Genomic DNA, 25,421 nt, shown 5'->3' on the forward strand with positions numbered 1-25,421 from the left:
ACAGACCAATGTGGTATACGCAAGGTTGACGGGGGGTGTAAAAGTGCGGGGTGTGAGAGTATTATCGGTAATAATGTTTAAAATAAATTTAATTTAAAACATACATGCACAGTGTATTCAGTATGAATAATGTATTCAACAATACCTATAACGTGTATAAAAAACAAAGCTTAGATTTTTTATTTTATTTTATATTTTTGTCACAACAAGCATAGCAACCTAAAACGAAAAGAAAAAGCTAACAACATTCTATCTCAACAATGACGCCTCTCCTAATCAAAATGCCTCCAAATGACGTTGAATATATTCTTGCACAATGACTAACAAATAAGGCATCTCTATCAAGCACATGACATATGACATCGACATTTCTTCGAAGAAAAAGAGGCATTTAAAAAAAGAAAAAAAAGAAAAAAAGGCAATTGTTGGCAAATCACAATTTATCATTATTTTCAAATCTGGGCAGACTAGCTTAAAGCATCAAACCTAAGACCTTTCATATTTTTTTTATTAGGGAGTCATAATCCGTGCCTTTACCATTACCCCACTTGTTGTAAGGGGAAAAAAAAAAAAGAAAGAAGAATTGACGTGAATGCTTATTTTGAAAATTCATTTAGGCCATCTCCAATCGAAGGCTGACTAGACAGCTCGTTTTAGTCCTCTGGTTATTCAAGAAATTAATATTTTAATGAACAGTCCAAGGTCATATTCCTTACCATCTCCAATCGAGAGCCAAAGGACCAGAGGGCTCGTTTTAGCTCTGTCACAAAATACCGTCTTCAACCGAGAGCCAAAGGGTTATAGTATGAAATGTGAAGAATTGAAATAAAATAAAGTAAGATAGTATGATATAGTGAAAAATATGTGAAATATGCGAAAAACTATGTGAAAAATATGAAATGTTAGGTCATAACGGCAAAATATGTGAAAAACTAAGCCCTAAACCCTAACACTATGTTTGGATGAGGGAAATAAACTTGAAATTTTGATAAAAGTCAGAATTTATAAATTGATATGCACTAATTTCCTTATTTGGATTCATAAATATAGAAATTTAGAATTTTCGCATGGAAAAAAAATTTGGAATTTGGGATCTCCAATTCCCAAGTTCAAATTCCATGTAAATAAGTGTCATTTCTTAATTTCTATGATTGAGAGTTTAAAAATAACAAATTCCATATTCAATTCCATTGTTCTTTTAGGTTAACCAAACAAGAAATTTACAAATTCTAGAAAATAAAATCTCATCATTTCAATTTCCATCGTTTTAAAATTCCTTAGTAATCTTAAATTTCTTCATTCAAACATAGGTGGGCTGTGCAATGGAAAAGAACAAAAACAAAACTTGAAATTGGGCTAGCTAGCGGGCTGGTTGAAAGTGGTCAGTCGATTGATCCCTTGCCCTTTTAGATTCCCACGAACCTCTGGCCTAACCCTCAGTTGAAGACGTTTTTCAACTTCATGGTTCTCTGAACTCTTCGGTTGAAAATAACCTTAACCCGTGATTCTTTGACCCTAGAAATTCTTAAATTTTAGTCGAATTAGAGCTTTTCAACGCCGCGTAAACATAGATTACACGTTTGCCCATATGACAAGTACTTCATTTCAAAACTTGCGGTTAAAACGAGAAAATTAAAATTTCATCGATCATTTTGAAATTATCCCAACCGGAATAATTTCAATTTGTAAAATGTGGTTAACGAAACTTACAAAACTAACGCCCATCCGCTCCTCTTCCTTCTCAACTCAACCATTCACAAGAAAAGCTCTCTTCGTTTCTGCCGACTCTGCTTCCATCCGGCTTCGACCTCTCTCTCAAATCTTCCCCGAAATGGACGCGGACAAAAGTCAATCCAAATCGATCAGCGAAGCCTCCGATCGGCCCACGGACCACCGCTTCCAAAACGTCGTCGTCATGCGCCACGGCGACCGCATCGACAACTTCGAGCCCCTCTGGACATCGCAATCGCCGAGGCCGTGGGACCCGCCTCTGGTCGAAGAGGGCAAGGTCCGGGCCTTCTGCACCGGTACCAAGCTCCGATCGGGTCTCGGGTTTCCAATCCACCGCGTCTTCGTCTCGCCATTCGTGCGATGCGTCGAGACCGCCGTCCAAGTCGTCACCGCCCTCTCCGCCACCGAAGACCCTTCTCTCTCCAAATACGAGAGCGACCAGCCCGTCCCCGTCGACCCCTCTAAGCTCAAGGTGGGTCCCACCATTTAAACGCATTCATTTATTCATGTGGATATTTTAGTACTAATGTCGGAACTTTGTGATTGCATCGTATATATAAATTCCTTCTTTTTTTTTTTATTTATTTTTTTTAATTTATTGGTGAGAACAACATATACATGTATTGGAAAAGGATCGGCGATATTTTTTTCTAGGGATTTCATGACATAATCGTTCATCGTACATCGTGCGGTCAATTTTTGTTAATTTTTGTTAAGTATTTTTTATATTTAATTTTAAATTTTAAATTTTAGAATGATTTCTGACCGTATGATATACGATGAACGGTCAAGATCATGAGATGATCATTTTCCACATGTATTGATGTTGATAATATATATATATATATATGTGTGTGTGTGTGTGTGTGTGTGTGTGTATAGTATGTATGTATGCAGATCCCTTTATCTAAATAATTTCTAATTTTGTGTAAAAATAGAGATTAGTTATAGGGCTTACTTCACATCAAATTTCAAGTGTGTATGTATAGTATGTATGTATGCAGATCCCTTTATCTAAATAATTTCTAATTTTGTGTAAAAATAGAGATTAGTTATAGGGCTTACTTCACATCAAATTTCAACAATCTCGTTTATTTTGTAAGTCTTGATTTATAGACCATGCTTGCAAAAATTCAATTTAATCCAAAACTATTTTTCTATTTAATTATCACGATTAAATTTTATTGTTTCTTGTAGAACAAAGTGTTCGTCAATTTTTTTGAACTCAATTAAATATTTCAAATATTTTCGATTTGGCATATTTTGCAAGGATTATCTATGAGGTCCAACTTGAAAAATAGAATGTTCGAATCGTTTAAAAAAAAAAAATAGAGATCCCTTCCCTGCCTCCTATATGTATCTATGTTATATTGTCGTTGTCACAGTATATGTAATTGACAAACAAGGTAGATATTTGATATGTTAAATTATCGTTGTAAACAAAATTGCACAATTAGAAGTTATGATTTATGGTCTGATAATATAACATTCTACGTATCGGGGCTAAGAAAGAGCTCTATTGACATTTAAGCTTGGGACGGACATATGGAATGATAATGATATTGTAGTATCCCATCGCTTATTCCCATTTTGCAGGTATCAATTGAATATGGGTTATGTGAGATGCTAAACAAAGAGGCGATTCGCGGTGATTTGGCTCCGAAAGATGGACAATGGGGCTTCAACATTGCAAATCTTGAGGCTATGTTCCCGGCTGGGACAGTGGATCAAACGGCGGAACGGGTGTACAAAGAGGTAAGTGAGAATTTCTCGGTGTACATTTGTGCGTATATGGACCTAAAATGATTAGTATTTTGTCTGATGGAGCCTCTTCCTGTGATGAACTCCAGCTGCCTCAGTGGGGTGAGAGCATGATGGGCGCCCGGGCTAGATATGCTCAGGTCATCGAGGCTCTTGCTGACAAATACCCTACAGAAAACTTGCTCCTTGTCAGTCATGGTATGCTTCAAATTTGGTTCAACACTTTCTCTACTTTCATTTTCTGTTTTATGTTCTTGAATTTTTTTCCGGAAGTTCGTTAAAAGAATTTACTTTAGTTGGTTGAGTTCTAGTGATGAGTTCCTCTTTCAAAAGGAAAGACATAGAACCTTTCAAATTTAAGAGAAAACATCTTTGTGCAGGTGAAGGAGTTGGTTCTTCAATTTCTGCATTCCTGGAGGGCGCCACAGTATACGAAGTAGAATACTGCGCATATTCAGAACTAAGAAGGCCCATCAAAAACCAGTCATCAGCTGCAGGAAAGTTTGAGGTAATGGTAAATCGTGGCCGGACTGGTGTCAGTTACTCACTCCCAACCACTGGAACATAAGAGTAACAAGACAGCAGTGTAATAATCGCATTCCTTTTAGCATGTTTGACTGCATTTTTACCCCCAAACTCCTCTTGTCGGAGATCATTCAGGGGTTACTGGATTTACAAATTAATCAGACAATAGTTTTCTTCATTTGTTTTCGCAACTTCAGATTCCCATGTATTTGCTACCAGACCGTGAAGTGTCCGCTTAGAAAGAAATGAAACGACAGCTTCCTTTGTATCAGAACCAGAATGATCATATTCTGCTTTAAACATTGATAAATGAAATCGAATCGAATTTTCATTAGTCGATTTCGTTGCTACCAGAACTATTGATCTGATTCTTTTGCAGTTAATTTTAGTCCAACTCGTCATTTTTATTTTTTTTTCCAACGAGAAACAAAGAAGAAGAAAAGCGGATGAGTGTCGATTAGTGAATTAAGAATTAAGCAGGCAAACTTGACTAGCTACTATAAGTAGGTCAGTTTCTAGTACAAAGAATGGCTGTAACAAGCATTACCATGCCAGCAGGTCCTTGTCAATACGTTGCTAAAGAAACTAACGCAAATATTATAGAAGAGGTACAAGGTTATTGTCAATCAATGCTGCCCTGATTCTGATGTGTTCGGAAGCGGGTCAATTTGATCAAACATGTCTGTCGGGAAGTCATCGAACACACAATCTGGAGTCATGGTATGGTCGATTCTCTCCCCTTCACAACTTAGACAGCTTCCTAGTGGTTCAAACAATGGAGGCTCCATGACAAGTGGTTCTCCTCCGTTTCCAAGCCCCAAAGCATCCAGAGGTCCTAACACGTCGAAATAGGGGTCGAACCTTGCCAAGAATTCTTGCGTTTCGGATGAGAATATTTGGTCTGTTTGGGGCTGTGGGTTCTGCAGGAAAGGGATTGCAGTGTGGGAATCAGTCCATGCATCCTTATCAGTTATGGGGAGCTCATGTTGAACAGGGTTTGTTTCGAAGCAAAGAGACTTGGGCTTAACAATATCCGGCAGCGGCACCATTTTGATGATCTCGGAGTTCCGAAAGTAAGGTGGCGGTGACAAGCATGGTTGCGCCTGTGACGATGGTTCTCCCTCCGATGAGCAATTGAATTTTGTAGCCTGAAGAAGAAGAAGAAAAAAACCTGTCATCTAATAACACAGTTAACTGTCTCTAAAAGAAAGTTAATTCGCTTTCCCAACTGATTACAAACCAAAATTACTAAAGAAGAATAAATGTTGTGTGGTTTGAGAAGCCTCCAGATACAATCGTTGATCTCCTGTTAGAGGATAGTACCATTTTGTAACATCATTTAGGTGTGTGGTAGTACCTTTTTGCCTTCGACTAAGTTAAAATTTCCTATAAAATGTTAACAAGGCCCACTATAACCAATGGCAAAGTCAACATGGGTCATTGGTTGCTCATGACCCTAATTGTATATTTGTGTATGAAACCTATACGTAACTGTGATAAACTAAAAGAATGAGTCAAAAACACTAAATTATAATTTGCTGCTGCTTTTGTACAACCCCTGTATTGTTGTTTTTAGATTTTCCTTTTTCTTTCCTTTGTCTTTTTTTTTTCGATTTCTTGTGTTCGATAAAAAACTTCACTCGATAGGCCTCGTCAAAGTTGACATAATGTGGCATAACTCAGCAGTTACTCACTAAAAACTCCACAAAATGAATCAATGAAGTTTTATTTTTTTGCTAAAATTATATGATTTCATTGTTATAAAATTCTGACTGCGTTACTGACTATAATGCACCCTACTCTTTTTGTACATTAACTTTTGAAAGAAGAAAAGGACAATTACCTCCATAGTGGTGGGAAGTTCATGAAAAACAGAGACTTCCCTTTTGGTTTTATGTGATTTGGAGGAGGGTGTGGCTGGTGCTGCTGATGTCTGCAGAATCCTAGCCAGCCTCTTCTGCCTGCTGCTCCAAAAATTCTTGACATCATTGTCTGTCCTCCCCGGCAAATAGGTCGCTATTCTTGCCCATTTGTTCCCAAATTGTGCTTGCAACTCTATCACCACCCTCTCCTCCTCCACCGAAAATTTGCACCCACTGTAGAAAACACACACTGAGACTCTAATCATAATTAGAACAATAACAAGCAACCCATTTCTCAAATCTCAGTTAGCAACAAAACCCACGAACCCGTTTCATAAATCTTAATTAGTAACCAAACCCTGACAACCCTCTTTTTTTTTTTTTATTACATGCGATATTACTACTCTAAACTAAATTATGAGAAGAGGAGAATATTCAAAAGTTAGATGAAGGAGAAGACCCTAACCACCAAGTAATCCACCACTTGCAAATAACCTATTTCTTAAATTTTAATTACCAAGGGAACCCAACAACCCGTTTCTGAAATGCTGAACAAATTATCATCCACCAACTTCATGAAACAAAAGTGCCAACAAAAAAAAAACAAGTGCAAACAAAAGAGACAATGAAATGGCGGACAGTAAATTGGGTTACTTCTTCAAGTTGGGTCGGAGCTTATTGACCCAACGGAGCCGGCATGACTTTCCGGTACGCTGCAAGAGACCCTTGGATCGAATGGAGCTCCAGTCTCTTGGGCCACACTTCTTCACATGTTTTAACAGCACTTCGTCTTCCTCTGCTTTCCATGGCCCTTTCCTTATACCCTCTTCTTTTTTACCTTCCATTCTTAATTAATTAGCTTACCCTTTCTCACGCACACAGAGAAGAAGTAAATATCTTTTGTTGGGGGGAACTTTTTCTGGGTTTTGTTCTTCACTGAGTTCTTCAACTCTCTGTAAAATTTATTTTATCGTTTTGTGTAGTGGCGGTTAAGGCGGTTACTTCCGCTGTCCTCCCCACTAATGTGCCCACATTCCCACCTTTTTCTCTGTTTCAAAATCTGTCTATGTGTCCATTAAAAAATGGTCTAGGTGGAATACAAAACTGGCCCTGACCACGTGGCAAATTTTAATTTCCAGCCCTTATTGCTCTCTCCGCATCCTCTTGGTGAGGATTGAAAGTATTTATTCATCTTAGCCGTTCATCGTACATCATGTGGTCAGCTTTCGTTAGATACTGTTTGTGTTCGATTTTAAATAAAAAATTTAAAATGATTTTTGACCGCAGAATGACTGATGAACGGATGTGATGAATTGATTATTAGGATTCGGATAAGATTCTCGCAAGGAGGATTCAGATAGAATCTTGTTCCGGGAAAAAAACCTGTAGGTTTTATTTCGAAGATTTTACATGTATTTCTTTATATTTTTTTTCCCAGAAAATTTAACTTATGTTTGATAGTTTACTCAAAAAATAAAGCGTTTCACGAAAAGCTCATATTTTCTGCACAAGATTTGAAATTGGTATCAAAGGAATCGAATTCATAAAGTGGTGCATTGGCCTGGTTGATAAAGTATTTCTCTTAAACCCTTAAGTCCCGAGTTTAGATTTTCACCGTCTCTTAATTTAGATATAATATATTATATTGCTGATAATAAAGAGAAATGAATCAAAGTCCATTAGCTACCAATCAAGTTATTGAGCTATTTGGTTTGGACAAGGAAAACTAAATCCTGGGATAAAAATTTCTCACAATGTCTTCAGTCTTTTTCCGTCAATGATTCGCTTATAATATTTTCAACAATCCGCGAGAGACGAGAAAAATGTTTAGCTTTAAGTTCAACAAAAAATCTGCCGAAAAATTATTGGAAGCAAGAAAAGTGACTCCGGCAAGTAGAGATGCATAAAGAGCCATTCCTTAGTCACCATATTTTCCTTGACATGCTGTAAATGCAATGTTCTGCTAAAAATTGCTCACAGAAATGATTTGCATACATATAAAAATAAATTGATCAAACAATGCTCAACAAAAGAAACATTTGTTGCTACATCTCATATCTCTCAAATATACTTCTCTCCATGAAGCTTCTCATGAATGTATTTGGTTATGACCATTCTCCATTCATAATTGAAGGCAATATGTTCTACTGTTAGAGACAAACACTCCAGCTATCATTCATGGAGATAATGCAACTTGTATTGCTCAAATGAAGGAATGTTTCATCAACGACTGTAAGACTAAATACAAATCTCCTTTCAATACACATGAGCTTAAGAAGGCTAATTAAAGTGATTGAAGTTAGACAAATCCCATTCTAATGGTACTATGGCGAACCCATTTAGAAAATCTCTATCAAAGTGTACATTCCAAAAGCTGATATATTATATCAACATCCAACAATTGAACATGTTGCTTCACTAAACGTTATCATAATCAAGGGAGATATTGATATGGGGGAGTCCCCAGAAGTACACAAATTCGAAAAGAAACGCACGTGTACTATTTTATCAATGATGTGTAGGCATCAAAGGGGAGTGCTGTAATAATATGGATGCCCACGTATTGAAAAGAGAAGAAGAAACAAGTGGTGGATGACAAAGCCATCAACAATTCGCCTATAACAAATCACTAACAAATAGCCATTTGGTTTGTACTTCTCACCATTTGCTACAAGAGAGCTAATCTGTAAACACACCACCAATTCTCATCATCTCTATTTGAGAGCAAGAGTGCTACCTAAGACTAGGAGAGGAGAGAAAAACAGTGAGCTGCTTTAGGGGGATTATATACACTAAAATGAGTGTTATCTCTGTACTCCTATTATTTCAGACAATGAACGAAACTATTGGTGTTGCCCTGAGGACGAAGTTACACTTGTTGAACCTCGTAAGTATTGTGTCTTATTTACTTTATATGCCACTAAACATACATCGTCTATTTTACACATTTGCAGAGTATTTCATTTCTTCTGTTTTACTGACTTTCAAAAAAATCAAACACAATAAAAAACCACAGATAAAAGGAAGAAGTGAACTTTCTTCCCGTATTCAAGCAAGGGAACTAGCTGAGCACACAGACACATATATCAATGAAATTATATACATATACATATATATATATATATATATATATATAATTGTTATTGATATTCTAAAAATATACATATACAAAATATAAAAAGTTTAGAGTGTAAAATAAGAATTTTAGAGTGTCAATAACAAATTCTATATTTATATATGTACACAAACTTTTTCTAGTCAAATGTATACATTATGTTAGGGTAAGAGTTACCTGGTAATTAACTGGTAAGGGAAGGAAAATTGGGAAGGAGGATTGGCGCTGCCTGTGAGATTGGAAACAGAGGAAGGGAAGGAAGGGAAGGAGGGGAGGACAAGACCCCAAAAGGAAAAAGCCCTTTCGTCATCCCAAAAGGCTTGAACGCTGTAAACATGAAAATTCTGTGACAAAAAATGACAGAAGAACACATGTACAAATAATATTTGTATTAATGTAATTTAGGGTTACAAACTCTATTACAAGATTTGACTCCTCAGATTCGATCTCCGAAAATAAAGTGTACATATCGAGTGAGTGATTCGAGGGTCGTAGTGACTTGATCTCGAACCGATTAACGCAACAAGGATGTGGCTTGTGGCAACGGAAGAACTGGCATGTGTAGCAGTGCTTGATAGTTCTTCACAAGTGTGGCGAAGAACGTGGAGAACTTTCTAATTCTTCTTAGTGTTGGAGAGCATTTAGAGGCTTGAGCGTCTAAGTGTGAAAAATATGTTTTCTGAGCGTCCCTTCTTTGTCTTCGAGCCTCATATTTATGGACTTTTCAAGTCTTGATGTGGGCTTGGTTAATTGACGAATGCACCTAGCCTTGCTTTAGGCTTGGTTCGTGACTTGAGCCCATCAAATAATCTTTAATTAAGTTATCTTTCACATTTCATCTTTAATTTGATCATGCCAAACCAAATGTCGAAATGTGAAACCCTTAATGACTTGTTCGGTTTCTTGATGAGTCACATGCCATGTGTCTCATTTGTGAGACACATGACATATGCCACGTAAGACATGTGAAAAAACCTTAATTTGTTGGCGATATTTATTTCACCAAAATTTCAGTGCCTATAAACGCATCACAACAAAAGACATACAAGAAACTATGAGAAATTAAAAACAAACCAAACATACATCTAAATTAAGTCCCTTGACTTGTCTGCTTAGATCTCCCATCTAAATTTAGACAGCAAGAAAGAATTTATTTAAGGTTTTGAAAAAAGTGGTATATCAGTTCCTTTAGGACACCTTCAGTACTGCATGTTTTCGAAGGATACAACAAGTATCAGCTAGAAGATGAGATTAACTATCAAAATATACAACATGAGAAGTTGTTCTTCGTAGCTAGTTTGCAACTAGGAAGCTTATGATTCATTTCAGGGTAGGGGGTAAGAATTTTAAGAGTTAGCAGTAACAGTGTTGGGAGATTAGGCGACTCGAACAGTAATTAGTGTTCATGTTTTCCCGATGACCGAAAAGATACAAAGAGTTGTAGATGGAACAAGGACTGAACAATCTAGGTAGCAAACCTGACAAGTTGTTCCACTCTGGTACCTACTTTGCAGTCAGGAAACCTAGAATTCGGATCAGGTCAGAGGTTTGAAAGAATGTTGAGTGAAGACTGGGGAGTAACTTGGCAAACCTACAGTGTCTAAAATTAGGTAATTACGCAGCTCAAAGGGCCACAAGGTGTGAAAAAGAAACGAGGAAAAGCAGTTTAACGGATCTACTTCTACTACACAGAACCCAATAATAAATACCAATAAATTCAGCATCAAACATGATTTCGGCTTAAAGGCTCAAATTAAGAGGTCCAGACACCAGCTAAGTAGTTGTACAATACCCGACCTCTCCCTCCATGAATTGGAAAGGAACAGGAAGAAGAACAAAGGATAATGAAAAGTCTCTTAGAACCAGACGAGCACAAAAGGGGTTTGCACAGTCATAGTAAATAAGAAGTGTACAAGAAAAATCCAGGGAAATTGCCTACAAAATGCTAAGACCCCAAATCACAAAATATCAAAACAGATAAGAAGGAAATGAAAGATGAGTAGCCACCTGCGTTGGTCTAGAATCTGATTGACACTTATTGCACCAAATGACACCTAAACAAAGGAAATTCAATTTACTCCTTTCTCCACTAAACTTTCCTTCCTTTCCAAGAGACCACAGCTACTCATCATTCACTCATTTTTCGGTTTCTCCCTCCAGCAGTGGAACTAGTCTCTCACTACATAGTTCACAATAAACCGAACATTACAATTTCCTTTCTTTTATTTAGTGAAGGAGAGTACTTTTTCACTACATATCCACACACACACATCTCTCATCATACTCCTTATTTTCAAGTTAAACTTTTTTTTCTTTTTTGGTGACAACGAGGCAAAAGTACTAAAGAAAAAGAAAGGTTACATAAGAATATCACGAGGCCAACAGACACCAGCTATATCTACAATTAACAACCGACTACAAGAAGGAGAAGCTTGCTAAAAAGAGATTGGACCCAAACTTCATGACAAACTCAAACGAGCCGAATCATCACATAGACCAACTTTGATGCATAAGAGTGCGACAATTCAGTATTTCCCATAGGGTGATTATCCACTTTTGCATGTAAAATCAACTGTACTATAAGTGCAGAATTTGATTCCACCATAATCTTCTTAATTCTATTATTCCATGCAAGTTGCAGCCTAATGAAAACCCCAAACTTCAACACAAAGAATCACACCTCGACCAAGATTAGCACAAAAGCTAGAAACCCGTGCCCCAACGAGTTTCTGAGGACATTGCTAGCACCAATGAAATTGGCCTACCCCTTGCGACACCTATTAACGTTAAGCTTTACCCAACCCTTAGGAGGAGGTTCCAAATGAAGAAAAGCATGTGTTAGAAGGGGCTTTATGGAGGAAACCATCTTCACTTGAAGCCAATCTTTCAAGTAGGTAATAATAATAGATTTGGATCAATAGGGAGAGCAAATTCCTATTCAAAAATACTTTTGTTTCACCAGTGCCACAAGAACCAGAAAGGGAAGCAAAAAATAAGTATTTATTCCAAATTAAACTTTAACTAAGAGCATCTAAAATCATGCTCTCTATTTTTAGTTAAATTTTAGCTATAAAGTTAGTTAGGAATTCCTTAAAAAATTCAACTTCAATCACACTCTCTAGTTTAGGAAGTCATAATGATAGTGGATCAATTAGTATATATATTTTATTTAAAATAATATTAAAATACTAGTAATTAATGCTAGGAGCTACTTTCTTACGTACTAGATTTATGAGCTCCTGGGGAGTCCTTATCTTAGGAGGGGATGTGATTGGAGGTGGATTTTTCCAACTAAGTAGTGCTACCAGCACTTGTGGGTCATATCTCTATTAAAGAGATAGTACAAATAGCATTTTTGTTTCCGAAAATTTTCTAAAATTAAAATTTAGTTAGGAGCACATTCTGGAAACTCATTCAAGATGCTCTAAGAATACTCAAAAGTTATTTTAGGAGCTCCTCATAAAATTTTTACTCCTACCACACTCACTAATGTAGAGAGTCATAATGGTTACAAACCAATAGGAATAGTGTTTTTTTGTCTTTTAATACAACTATATATTTACTGTTGAAAAATATAAAGGGAAGTATTTTAGGGATTTGATTTGTTTTGGTTAATGTTTTCTTGTCTTGTGGACTAAGGTTTAATTGGATTTATATTGCTCATTTTTAATCTTATAAAAACATCCTTATGGAGAAGGATAAAGCATACGAGATAGTGAGGATATTGAAGTATTCTTATATTTGTCATAAACCCGCTTTATTTACCCCTAAATAATAGTCATAATTCCTAGTAATTGCCCAACATTTAGGGGAGATCCCAAATTAGTCCTAATCTTTCAAAACATTCCAAATAACTACCTAACGTGAAAAGTGGACGCTTGTTAGGTTCACTAGCATTGAGTGATGATGTGGACAATTATCAAAGTGGGTTTTCACTCTCAAATCTATGGATCTTTGAATTTTCAAATCGATGCAGTTTAGCTAAGCAAACTTACAACTTAACTTGGCTAAAAGGTGTCAATTTGAAGAAATAGAGCTCCAGAGACGGCTATTAGTAGAGAAAAATTGTAGTATTAGTCCCCTCATCATTTAATGCTAGAAATAGTGAAAGGGAAGTGTTATTGGCATTCCAAAAATCTCATTCTACACTCCTCACAAGTGTATTTTTCTTTCCTATTTTCTCTCTAAAAATTTCCAGAAGAAATGCCAATCTTCAGCCGCCAGCCCTAGGCCCTTTGGCTTTAGGGTCCGGTGGTAGCCCCCTGTTTACGTTTGCTTCAGAATCATTTCTTCCCTATTCCTTCTTTATGTTTCCTTCTAAGCCTTTGTCTCAGTTTTCTCCTTACTTCTCACTCAGAAGCTGCTCACTGCCGACCTCTTTTCCCCTCACCTTTGCACCCATTTTTCTGTCATTCCTCTTGCTCCCACTTTTATTTCCAACCCATAATCACGATTTAGATCTTGGAGTATTGGACTCTATTTTGACACGAGACTTAACCCTCCCAACCTACTGCCAATCCGGCTTGCTGGAAATTTGGACGAAGTGTGGAACGTTCCTGTAGGAACAAGGCTGTTTTACACACTCCCTTTATCCTCCCCCTCCTCCAATTACGTTTTGTGACCTTTCTTGCAGGTGTGGATGTAACAACCCGTCTCGGGATTTACGAAAAAAAATGGGTATTTTTGTATTTTTCACTAAGTTTGGGGGATACTTTCCTTTTTAAAATTGTTTTTGGGTCTTAAATGGTGTGCCCAAGGGGCCCACCCCTTGATTCTGTCCCCCCGAGCCTCTTATCTCTTTCTTCTCTCTCAGTTCTCTCTTCTCTCATTTCCCTCGACCTCTCTCCCTCACCCATTCTCTCTGTCTTTCTCTCCCTCCCTCCGAGCAGAACACACACACACACACCAACAAACCCTCATCTCCCTTATCATCAAACACCACAACGACAACAACATCACCATCTTCACCATGTCAACTCTCTCCCTCTCTTCGTCTCTGTGGAGCACAGAGAAACTCCGGCGAGTTCCTCGTCCTTCCGTTTTGGGTAAGCCTTAAAACACTCCAAATGCTACTCTTTTCATCCCTATAGTTATGTTTTGACCCTGTGGTTGTGTTTTGGACGTCAAACCACGAAGAAACCACCTCGGAGACATTTCCCCAGTTTTCCGGTGAGCACCGCCCCTTTCGAGGAAATTTCTGGCCAAACCACGGCGAGTAGGCTGGCGTGCAAGTTTCCGGTGGACACCCGTGGCTTCCAGGCTGTTTTTTGGCCAACTCCGACCACGATGACGGGAACCAAGGGTATAGTTAGATTCCTTACCTTTGGGGCTTCAATTTGGTATATTGAATGACATGTTTTGGTTGAGTTTTGAGCTCCATCGGAGCTTGGGAATTCTCCGGCCGAAATCCGGCCTTCTCCTTCCTTGGAATCCAGTGAACCACCAAACCCAAGGCCTTTGGGTCTTTCCTGCCAAGCCCAAAACCCTGGGCAGCCCAACCCAACCCTTTTATTTTTATTTTTGTTTTGTTAATTTAAAGGCCTTTGGGCCGTTTCCTTTAGGGCATTCGGCCCGTTAACCCTAAACCCATTAGACCTAAACCCTTTAGGCCCAAACCCGGATCCAACCCAAGTCCAAACCCTTTAACCCAATCCGGATCCAAGCCCAGACCCGTTTGACTTGTTGACCCGGACCCGGTCTGACCGTTGACCCGGTCAACGGTCAGTGTTGACTTTGACTTTGACTGGTCAACGATCAACGTTGACTTTGACCGTTGACTTTTTGGGTTTTTGTGTGGGACCCCTCCTAGGCTAATTTCGACGTCCTGAACCCGTTTCCGATGTTCGTTTTCCCAAATTCAGTCGTTTAAGTAGAGTTTGACTAAATGTACCATTTATGTGCTTAAGAGCGTTTATCTGTGGCGTTTCCTTCTTCGCTAGATGGCGTGGCTTTTTGACGGCAAAGTACTGTGAGTGGACCCCTTCTAAAAATGCATGTTTTGATAGTAGAAATGCATACATGAAAAGTATGATTTGATGATTATGTTTTATGAAACGTTTTACGAGATAACATGCTTACTGAGGCTAGTTTGAATTATTACTATTTTTCCTATAACCCATGTTCTTATAGAATATCTGATGGATGATGATATGATATTTAGAACATGTTTAGAACACCTCTTTATAGTATAGATGATGGATGACTTTATACTATGAAGTTGATTTTCAATATATGTATATTAACTGGTTTTGTACTTACCTAGTGGTCCTTTCCGCTACGGGACGTAGGGATAGATCCGGTCCGTCCTGGGCGACGGTTTGGTGTTGGCATAGGGCCTGGAGTGTGTTTCCTCTGGCTATTTAGCACAGAGACGAGAAGCCGATATGGGGCCTGAAGTGTATTTTTCTCTGATTGTCTGCTCAAAGACGGGGAGCCAGCATGGGGCCTGAAAAGTTATATCGGACATTCACTAGTGTATTATATATACAAGTTATGATTTGAGATATTGCACGGCAGGCTAGGTTTCGGAAAACCTATGTTTATCATTATATTTGTGTTTTCATAAAATCTGGGGGGTTAGTACGTTGATAACTGTTTTATTATATATATACCAACTTGGTCCACTCATGTTTGTTTTGCGCCCCCTTCAGGACTTAGAATCGAGGCGTACAATCCCGTCAAGGCACTTACGCATCGGCATCTTCGAGACCTCTTGGTGTAGGATCCATTCTTTTATTCATTCAATTTTATATTATTTCTTTTAGTGTTATAGTTAGTTGTATGCTTTGAACACGTTCCTTAAATACATATTAATTATTCTTTTATATTTATAAGCCTTATTTATCCTTTGTTTTCAGTATTTACACTCAATAAATGGCTTTCGTCACCCTCGGGTGTCGGCCAGCACGTGCCTATCCTGGTATTCGGGGAATATCGGGGTCGGGGTGTGTCAGTGGATGTGGTGGCTTTGTTTCTTTGTGGATGGATTTTGCACAACACTCTCAGATCTAGTTTATGGTTCATGTACTTTTTTCAATTTGGGGCAACGGCAACGACGGTCGGTTGAATGCTGAAGATTAGGTTTTTGTTGTTGTTTTTTTTCGTATTGTTGCCTATGGGCCTAAAGATGTATGAGTCTCCCCTTGTGTTTTGGATTGTAGCTCTATTTTGCTTGGATCTGTTTTATCTTTTATGTCTTGCTTTGTTTAATTTAAGGTTTTGTGTTTTGTTTGGACCTAGGCCCATCTTTCACAAATTGTAATTTCCCTTACATTAATGGAGTGCTATCTCTGACCGAAAAAAAAAAAAAAAAAAAAAAAAGGGTTCAGGTTAATTTATGCCTCGTTCTTCTCTTGAATTTTTTGTTTTAATTGTCATTGATGGTAAAGTTCTTGTCTCCCATGACTAGGTGTAACCTCTCTTTTTTCTAATTCATAGAATACCCTTGTACTGTCGAGGTTTCTTCGAATTGTGGACATTATAGAAGATGTCATTAGGCTAATCAAATTACTAAATAGTAGCTCTAATTTACAAAGGAAAGAGAGTTGCTATATCTGCGAAACAATGTAAATATGACTAATAAATTTCACCATACAGATTTAGCTTAAAGCTAAATACCGTCTCTGATGGACTTAATGAATCCAAAGGTTGTGAAAAACAGGATAAGAAGTGCAACCAAAGTTGAACTAGCTGTCCAAAGATCCCTGAAGTAAACTTGCCTCATGGTTGCCAGAGTACGGTTCCAACGATTCTCATAGTGCTCGTTAAGTTGTCTACATATATCAGCATATCGACACGATTGTTCTTCCATAATGTTAACACAAAGTCCGTTGATCAGCTTTGTCACAGCTTCATTGCTTCCGAGCAAGTTGACAATGACTTTGTTTTTGACCAGCAAATCAACGTCTTCCATAATGTCCACAAGTTGATCCATTAGCAGAAAGTAATTGCAGATGCAAGTGTTGAATGGATACACAAACTGCTCCAAGGCCATGACGTTTCGGACAATGCATTCTGTCTCGTACTTCACACAAAATTGTGTGATCTTCAGGTCCATATGTCCAGTACCTAAGTGGAACTTCACCTTATTAGTCTCGTCTCTTATGACATAGCTTGGATCTTCAAGTATGGGCACAAATTTCACCCCGGAGGCAGTCAGCTGTCTGATATTATATATATTTTTTATAGGGGTCCTGCTACTGTCATCTCTCCAGGTCATTGTTTCATCTGGACTTAAAAAATATCTTACCAAATCAGTGAAGTGTTTCGGTTGTACTCCTTTTCTGACTGATTTTCCCTTGCTGTGATCTTTAAAGAACTGACAGGTAAGCTCAAGAAAGTTATCAACGGATGGAGCTTCGAGTACACTGATTGCTCCAGAATCACCAAGGTGACGGCTACATACTTCATCAACTTTTTGTGCTTGTTCTTCCCGGGGAATGGAAATGGAAGAGGCCGGATTGGCAAAGTCATACAGCTCTAGAAGAACTGAATATGGAAGCTGATTTTCAAACAGAATCAGGTCCTGCTCTACCGCTTTCCTTAGCCATGGTGATCCAAATAAGTACTCATTTTGTATCTTTTCGAAGTTTGCCAAGAACAGCTCAATGATGAAGCAGGCATCCACTAGAATTACGTCCACAATGTTGAATGTAGCAAGCTCAATTGCCCCTGCATAACACTGAAGAATGTTTTTTTGGCGCGCCTCAATGAAACTTGTTAGTGTAGCCTCACTCTTGGAGCAACGTCGGAGAAAATTTTCATAGTACCTTTTCTTGTGGCCTTCCATGTCCAGGAGTTTTGGATTGCCATGGTGAAAAGGTCCTATTGAAAGTAATTGAGGAGTGTATGCTGCTTCATTCACTTTACGAAGTTTGTTGGGAATCCTGTGGATACAAGGCCCACCGTTCGCAATGGCCTCGGAATCATGACGACATTCAGCTGGTTTGATGTGATCAATTTGAGGAGTAGCTTCCATATTCTCTTCCATCTACAAAGTTTTTAAATAGGAAAATGTCTTATAACCAAATTCCTTTGACAAATTGGAAATGATGTTCGCTCTTTTTCACCTCTTGCAAAACCCGTTTTAATTTTTTAGCCATTAGATTGAACAACTCAGTGGCTAGAATTAAGAGGGGTATGCAAAAAATGAAAAAAGTGCATATTTTTTTAGGTATTGGATCGCACAAATCAGAGTCCAGAATTAAGAAGGGAATGGAGAAGGTGAAAAGAGTGTGTGTATAAATCACTCCCCCTTTCCTAAGTCGGCTCATTTATGGACCACGTTCATGCTTATGCTTGGCTCAGCTAAGCTCGTTTATGTTGAGCTTAAGATTGGCTCGGCACAAAAAAATTGACATCAATTTGGAAAACGAAAACCAATTTACTTTTCTAAATAATTTGGATTTTAACTATACCAATGTAATAGAATTAAATTTTCATGATATTTTTATTTTGGTTAAAGTAATACCTTGTTTGCGGTTAAAGATCTGGCAATCTTTTGAGGGCAGGCAAAAATCTCCTCTTGATTTGGTTCACTCTTGAGAAATTGAGATCACTTTTATGGTTTCTCTTGGTCTCTATTGAGTTATATTTATAGGAGAGTTGAGCCCCACTTTTCAAACCTTCATTTATATTTTATTATGTCTTTTTTTTTTGTCGGCATATTTTATTATGTCTAAAGGTCGGTATTAGGATACGTATTATACATATAAATTATCTCAAGCTCTGTTTTTCTAACCTTTATTTATCTCTAATATTAAAAAGGAAAACTAATGAAAATGATTTGAAAATTTTGAGTTTTAACGATAAGGACAAAATAAAGAGTAAAGTGAATAATACCATGATTAACTTTTTAGTGTAAAAATGATTGGCTTCTGTGCCTTGGTATGTTATTCCTTGCTTCCCAAAAAAAAAAAAAAAAAAAGAAAAAGGCAAAGGTCAAGGAAATTTACCTAAATTGCTATTTTGTCCCATTCTTCAGGGCTTATCAAAACCATCTTATTTTTCATTATCTTTTTTGTTCTTAGAAAGTATCTGTTGGCGAAATGAAAGTTCCTTCTACACTCCCATTCTGTTAGAATTTTAGCTTCTCTGGACCCGCGAATTCGACTTTTTTTCTATTGCGACTGGTTTTTAAAAAGTAGATAATTATATACAAGTTTTCCTTTGTTCTAGAGAAAGTACATATAAATCCTTTGTTCTAGAGAAATATATGCAAGTTTTCCTTTGTTCTAGAGAAAGTACATATAAATCCTGCCGCGTCTGAGGTGTCAAGCTGAATTTCTGCCCGTGGGAAGTTTATCTTTTTATTATTTTTAACTTATAAGTTGCTTCTTCGCTGATCAATAACTTCCATTTGGTAATTTCCAGGGAATTACCAAAGGCAATTACTGCATATGCAAGTTTTCCTTTGTTCTAGAGAAAGTACATATAAATCCTGCCGCGTCTGATGTGTCAAGCTGAATTTCTGCCCGTGGGAAGTTTATCTTTTTATTATTTTTAACTTATAAGTTGCTTCTTTGCTGATCAATAACTTCCATTTGGTAATTTCCAGGGAATTACCGAAGGCAATTACTGCTTAACAAACTGAAGGCTATCAACACGTATAAGTATTCCTGTCCTAAAGGGCAAAGAGCACAAGAAGCAAGCTTAGCCCCAAAACAAAGAGAAAGACGGATATACAATGCATACATCATCACAGTAGCGTCGCGTGCCAATAAGATAAAAGTGATGAAATTGAGGTTCTACCATAAAATCAATTGGCAATATAGGAAGTAGCCGAAGACTATATAAGCACATAGCAAACATTGTTCCTCACTAATGTGGGACAACTCTCAACACTCCCCTGCACGTGTGGCCGATTTTCAAGCCTACATGTGGACAACAACTGGGTGACGTGGAGTGTGTGTGGCCGTTTGGCTTCACACGGGGACAACCCGCTCTGATATTATGATGAAATTGAGGTTTCACCATAAAACCAATTGGCAATATGGGGAGTATCCAAAGACCATATAAGCACATAATAAACCTTGTCCCTCACCGATATGGGACAACTCTCAACAAAAATATGTGTAAATTTTTGCCCACATGTCTTGACAAGGACACTACGTGACAGTATATCCGTATCATGTAAGTTTTTCGTCCTACAGAAAGATATATTCTTAGTTTAAATATAGTTACATTAGGCACTAACAACCGTAACCTCACTTTGTAACATCGAGTGATCCAACAGTCCTCCAAAAGAGGCCACCGGCTGTAGCGTGGCCATATTCGTGAGTGCGTCAGGGATGAGTAAAATAAATAGCACGATCCTAGAAATAATAAGGGAAATGACAAACATGGTTCAAAAAAGATACGGCAGTAAAAACTGCTTTGACCCCACGGTAGCAAGAACAATTGTCCCTTAAACCCAGCATTTTGCTAGTGTTAGATGTCATTTCCAGCTGCTGCCATCAAGAGAATTCACACTTGTTGCTGTCTAAATTTCTAATGGGTTGTGTTGATGCACAAAATCGGCGAGGATTTTGGTACAACAGAAAGTGTCAAGTTTATGACCTTCGCTAGGTTGTTCTAGTCATCAGTGTTGATAAGTATGTAAATGAATAGAGACAGGGAAGCAAATAACACAAGATGTACGTGGTTCACCCAAATTAGCTACGTCCACGGAGTAGAGGAGTTCTCATTAGTTGTGAAGGGTTTACACAAATACATAGGTTCAAGCTCTCTTTTAGCGAGTTATAGTGAATAGTTTAGTACAAATGACATTAGGGATTAATGTGGGAGAATGATCCCCTTTTATAGAAGAGAGTTTCTAGCTTTGTTCTGACATTGACACGTGTCGTGTTGTGATTGGCCTCTGATATCGACACGTGTTGCGCCGTGATTGGCCTCAGATACAGACATATGTCGTGTTGTGATTGGCCTCTTAGTTGGAGGAAAAGTCTTGTGGGTCCTTGACGGTATGATGTTGACCGGTGCTTAGTAGTTTCGGGATTGGTCAAGTATGGTACAAACAATGCTCCCCTAAGTTCCCGAGTGAGGGAAGCTCCTCGGTTGGGGACTTGCAAGATCCAAGCCATTGAGTAATCACAAAACTTCCAGGTACCGAAGTGTGGTGTCGCCTTCACTAGCCTTCTCTGTCCTGTAAGTAGATGTGGCATCTTCTCTTGGAAATACTTTTCCTTCATCCAGGAGTGGTATCTTTAGTTAGCGTTGATGCACAAGGTAATGTATCATTTTCATTTGAAGCTTACTTGTAGTTTCGGGTTTGGTCAAGTGCGATACAAACCATATAGTAGGAGTCCCCCAAGTCTCTAAGCGAGGAGATCTGCCAAGGGAGGTGACAGACAAGGTAAGCAATCAAGGTTCCAAGCAATCAGTCTCAGATCAGTAGGTTGATCTTGGGTTCCGGCTGATTGTACTCATTCTCCTTGTCTCTCATTCAACAATAAGGATAAAGAGAAGAAACAGGGAGAAGAGATGATATGAGGTACTCTTGTTTTTGGAGAAGACGGACGAATCGGCACGTGTTTTGTTGTACTTGACTTTCCACAAGTGTATTCTTGAACTGGGCTGGAGGGTCTTCTGGTTTCCTCCAAAGGAGCGAGTCGACTCCATAATTTGAGGGTCAAAACAAGTTCGTCAAACCTGGAGTATGTTCTATCCTGATGATATGGGATACTTTTGCTGTTTGACAAAGTAGTAGATGTGGTATAGCGAAGCTTTGTTCTTTGACGACAGTGCTAGCAAAAGGCTGTTGAGGCTTCTCGATCTCTTCAAATAGAGCAATGATGCCAAGCTTGGATTTGACTTAGACTCTTCCGTCTGGATTGTGCGGTTCCACAAAAAGGGCGTCATACTGTAGTGATCTGTTCTAGCTAGCCGTTGAACCTTCTGCTTCCATCTTTTGTATAGCAGAAATGGTGCACAACCTTTGCATTTAAATGGTCATTCAGAGCACGACTTCTCAGTGACTCATCCATGCTTGGCAGCTTCAGTGTAAAGAGCCAATATCGTACCAACTGTTATGAGGTATTTGCCGAAGGAATTCATGACCTTGACAATAATTGAGGATGAGTACTCGAGAGCAATGCTAGGCAAGCGACCAGGCAAAGGTTCCGGGCATTCAGTTCTAGATCGGAAGTTTGATTTCAGGTTCCTACTGATTGCATTCTTTCTCCTTGTCCTGCAGGTAAAAGCAAGGGCAAAGGAAAAGACAGGGAAAAAGCATGATATGGGATACTCTTACTTTCAACCCTGATGATATGAGATATTCTTGCTCTGATGTGGCTGGTTGGCATGGGTATTATCAAAGGAGAAGAAAACAGAGTATTTCGAGAGGCTAGATTGGGAGTGCCATTTCGGATGTGAAGAAGGGTTGAGCATATTTTCTTTTTATTTGGCAGGTCTGCCTGGCTGTGGAGGATGGAGGTCAATATATATGGGAATTGTCCCAACAGCGAGGGGTAATGTTGTTCCTTTACCCTTCTCGGTCAAAGCAATGTAGTGGTCGTTGCAAGGTTCACGTGTTTTAACTTTGTTAGAGCACTTTGAAAAAGTGGTATATGGTATCTAGAAAGCTAATGTTGCGTGTGAGGATTGTGGACAAATTTTATCCAATGAAATCCGACTTCTCGAAGTTTGGGGAGAGGTGCCTCTTCGAAGTCTGAGCAGGCAATCTTGTTGAAGATATGGTTCTCGAGATTTGGAGAGCGGTGCTTCTTCGATTTCTGGGCAAGCAATCTTGTTGGGAGTGTTTTCTCAGATGTGAAGAAAGGTTGGGCATTTTTACAAGTCTGCTTTGCCACGGAGCACAAAGGTTGACACACATAAGGATTTTCCAATAATCAAGCAGTGGTGCTGTTCCTTTATCCTTGTGGGTAATTGTAGGGTAACTGGGCCTTCAATATTTACCTATCTTAACTTTGTCAGAGTTCTTTGGCAAAGTTATCCTTGGTATCCGAGGAACTGATGTCGCGTGTGAAGATTGCTAATAAATTTTAACCTAGGAAATCCGCTTCTCAAAATTTGGAGAGTGGTGCCTCTTCGATTTTTGAACAAGCAGCCCTATTGAAGATCTGACTTTTTCTTTTATAGGAGCACCAATTAAGTTCAAGGAGTCCATTCTGAAAGTTATTTCTTGTAGGAATTTTTCCCTTATTTTCGTACTTCTGAGACTTACTGTACTTCATTTTTTTCTTCATCTTTTTTGAGAATGTCTGGCTCGTCCGACCGTCGTTTGGACTTGAATGTTGTAGAAGAGGTAGCCATGTCTCCTCAAGATAACATATGGCGCCCATCTTTTGGTCCCCTTACTATTGGGGACTCTGTGATGAAGAATGATATGACCCTTGCAGTGATGGCCAAGAATCTTCTTACTCCCAAAGACAACAGACTACTTTCCAAACGATCCGATGAGTTGGCTGTTAAGGATTCTCTGGCTTTCAATGTTCAGTGTGCAGGTTTTGTGTCTAATATGGCCCAATGCCTATTTGCTCGAACCCGCCAAGTTGAATTGTTGGCGGCTGAAGTGATAAATCTCAAACAACAGATCAGAGGGCTTAAGCACGAGAATAGACAGTTGCACATGCTCGCACATAGCTATTCTACAACTATGAAGAGAAAGCTTGACCATTTACAAGAATTCGAGGGTCAGATTTTAAATCATCAGAGGTTTGTGAGTTTGTTCGAAAGGCATTTATTGCCTTCGTCCTCTGGGGCTGTACCACATACTGAAGCTCCAAATGATCAACCTCTGGTGCCTCTTCTTTCTGGGGTTCTGCCCAGTACTGAGGCTCCAAATAATCACCCTCCGGTGCTTTCTATTTCTGGGGCTTTGCCGAGTGTTGAGACTTTTCCTGAGCAGCCTTTGTGAAGGCGCCCTCCTGTTTGTTTGTTTTGATTCATGTGTATGCACGTATTTGTAATCTATCAAAGATATCAATAAATAAGCTTTACTTCATTCAATGTGTTGTGTTAAATACACTAAGGCATCCTTCACTAAGTTCTTTGAATTTTTTATTTTGTTGAAGTTTGCATGTTGAAACTTCGTGGGTGGACCCTGTAGGTTGAAGTAGTGCTCCCTTAATTTCTTGAGAGAGGAAAACTTCTCGGTTGGGGACTTGAGAAATCCAAGGCACTGAGTAGTCATGAAATTTCTGAGTACCAAGGTGTAGTGGTATATGGTAGGAGTCCTCCAAGTCTCCGGTCGAGGGAGTTGACGAGGGAGGTGTCTTGCTAGTAGACAATTTTCCAAACAAAACTTCACCATTTTCCTTTCTAAGTGGTTGCCCAAAACTCCACATTCATATATATATTTGATATGAAAGTTGTTAGGCCCAAAGAAGGGGAGGCCTAGGCTCATTTCTTTCCTTCTTTTTTTTTTTTTTTTTTTTTTTTTGATTTTTTGAATTTTCGAAAATTTTTATTTTTATTTTTTTGAATTTTGAATTTTTATTTATTTTTTTAATGGGTGAAGCTTTTGTGTTGAAGTTTTGTAAGTGAAGCTTTTGTGTTGAAGCTTTGTGTTGAAGCTTTGTAGTTGAGAGTTGAACCTTTGTAGTGAAACTTTGGTGTTGAAGCTTTTGTGTTGAAGCTTTGTAAGTGAAGTTTTTGTGTTGAAGCTTTTGTGTTGAAGCTTTGTAGTTGAGAGTTGAACCTTTGTAGTGAAACTTTGGTGTTGAAGCTTTGTAGTTGAGAGTTGAACCTTTGTAGGTGAAACTTTGGTGTTGAAGCTTTGTAGTTGAGAGTTGAACCTTTGTAGGTGAAACTTTGGTGTTGAAGCTTTGTAGTTGAGAGTTGAACCTTTGTAGGTGAAGCTTTTGTATTGAAGCTTTGTAGATTAAGCTCTTGTGTTGAAACTTTGTAAGTGCAATTTTTGTGTTGAAGCTTTGTTGGACACCATAAATTGATTTTGCTTCACACTATCTTGATCAAGAGTGTGTGAGTCTTTTGACATTTGTTGTTGCCCTTCACTTGTTGAAGCTTTTGTTGGCACCATAAATTCATTTTGCTTCACACTATCTTGATTAAGAGTGTGTGAAGCTTTTGAGAATTGTAGTTGTCTTCCATTGATGAAGTTGTTGCGTTCCTTTTTTTTTTTTTTTTTGGAATGGGGGAAACAAAAAATTTGAAGTTTGAAATTCCCTAGCTTGTGGAAGTTTGAAAACTTTCCATGTGGGACTTTCTCATGGTTTGAATTTGAATTTTGAATTTGTTTGGTCTTGTTGAACTTATATAAGAAGGATAAGTCTTCACTCTTGAACTTGCCTTCATTTGCTTATTTTGTAGTAATTTTGGAAGACAGAGTGTTCTCTAGTTGAGTGGGATTCCGGCATTGCTTTGCATCATCTTCAGGTTGGTAATTTTCTTCACTAGATCGCATGCTTTCATTCTGGTTGAATTGTTTAAGTGTTCATGTATTTGGT

The 25,421-nt window shown here is 38.4% G+C and overlaps 4 protein-coding genes and 1 long non-coding RNA gene across 5 annotated transcripts; 3 read left to right on the top strand and 2 right to left on the bottom strand.

Annotated features, from left to right (window-relative positions):
- Positions 1–1,556: 1,556 nt before the first annotated feature.
- Positions 1,557–4,351, top strand: LOC137735087 (uncharacterized). The gene is made up of 4 exons (XM_068474460.2): positions 1,557–2,203; positions 3,328–3,486; positions 3,582–3,690; positions 3,873–4,351. The coding sequence occupies exons 1-4, from the start codon at positions 1,691–1,693 to the stop codon at positions 4,058–4,060; spliced, it is 969 nt and encodes a 322-aa protein (XP_068330561.2). The 5' UTR covers positions 1,557–1,690; the 3' UTR covers positions 4,061–4,351.
- Positions 4,352–4,581: 230 nt separating this feature from the next.
- Positions 4,582–6,724, bottom strand: LOC137734222 (transcription factor DUO1). Its single transcript, XM_088697922.1, has 3 exons — positions 6,534–6,724; positions 5,861–6,113; positions 4,582–5,165 (listed from the first exon to the last, which is right to left on the bottom strand). Exons 1-3 carry the CDS (start codon positions 6,722–6,724, stop codon positions 4,644–4,646), a joined length of 966 nt encoding a protein of 321 aa, XP_088554048.1. The 3' UTR covers positions 4,582–4,643.
- Positions 6,725–13,219: 6,495 nt separating this feature from the next.
- On the top strand, positions 13,220–18,460 carry LOC148695631 (uncharacterized). Its single transcript, XR_015964796.1, has 4 exons — positions 13,220–13,629; positions 15,948–16,017; positions 16,655–17,207; positions 17,310–18,460. It is a non-coding gene; the product is annotated as an uncharacterized LOC148695631 (long non-coding RNA).
- Positions 16,546–18,557, bottom strand: LOC137734224 (UPF0481 protein At3g47200-like). Its single transcript, XM_068473522.2, has 2 exons — positions 18,464–18,557; positions 16,546–17,983 (listed from the first exon to the last, which is right to left on the bottom strand). The coding sequence occupies exon 2, from the start codon at positions 17,981–17,983 to the stop codon at positions 16,604–16,606; it is 1,380 nt and encodes a 459-aa protein (XP_068329623.2). The 5' UTR covers positions 18,464–18,557; the 3' UTR covers positions 16,546–16,603.
- Positions 18,558–23,209: 4,652 nt separating this feature from the next.
- LOC148695632 (uncharacterized) lies at positions 23,210–23,869 on the top strand. The gene has a single exon (XM_088697210.1). It carries the CDS (start codon positions 23,210–23,212, stop codon positions 23,867–23,869), a length of 660 nt encoding a protein of 219 aa, XP_088553336.1.
- The last annotated feature ends 1,552 nt before the right edge of the window (positions 23,870–25,421 follow it).

Source organism: Pyrus communis, chromosome 7 (assembly GCF_041283825.1).
Source record: "Pyrus communis isolate YQ-2024b chromosome 7, ASM4128382v1, whole genome shotgun sequence".
Classification (NCBI taxonomy): domain Eukaryota; kingdom Viridiplantae; phylum Streptophyta; class Magnoliopsida; order Rosales; family Rosaceae; genus Pyrus; species Pyrus communis.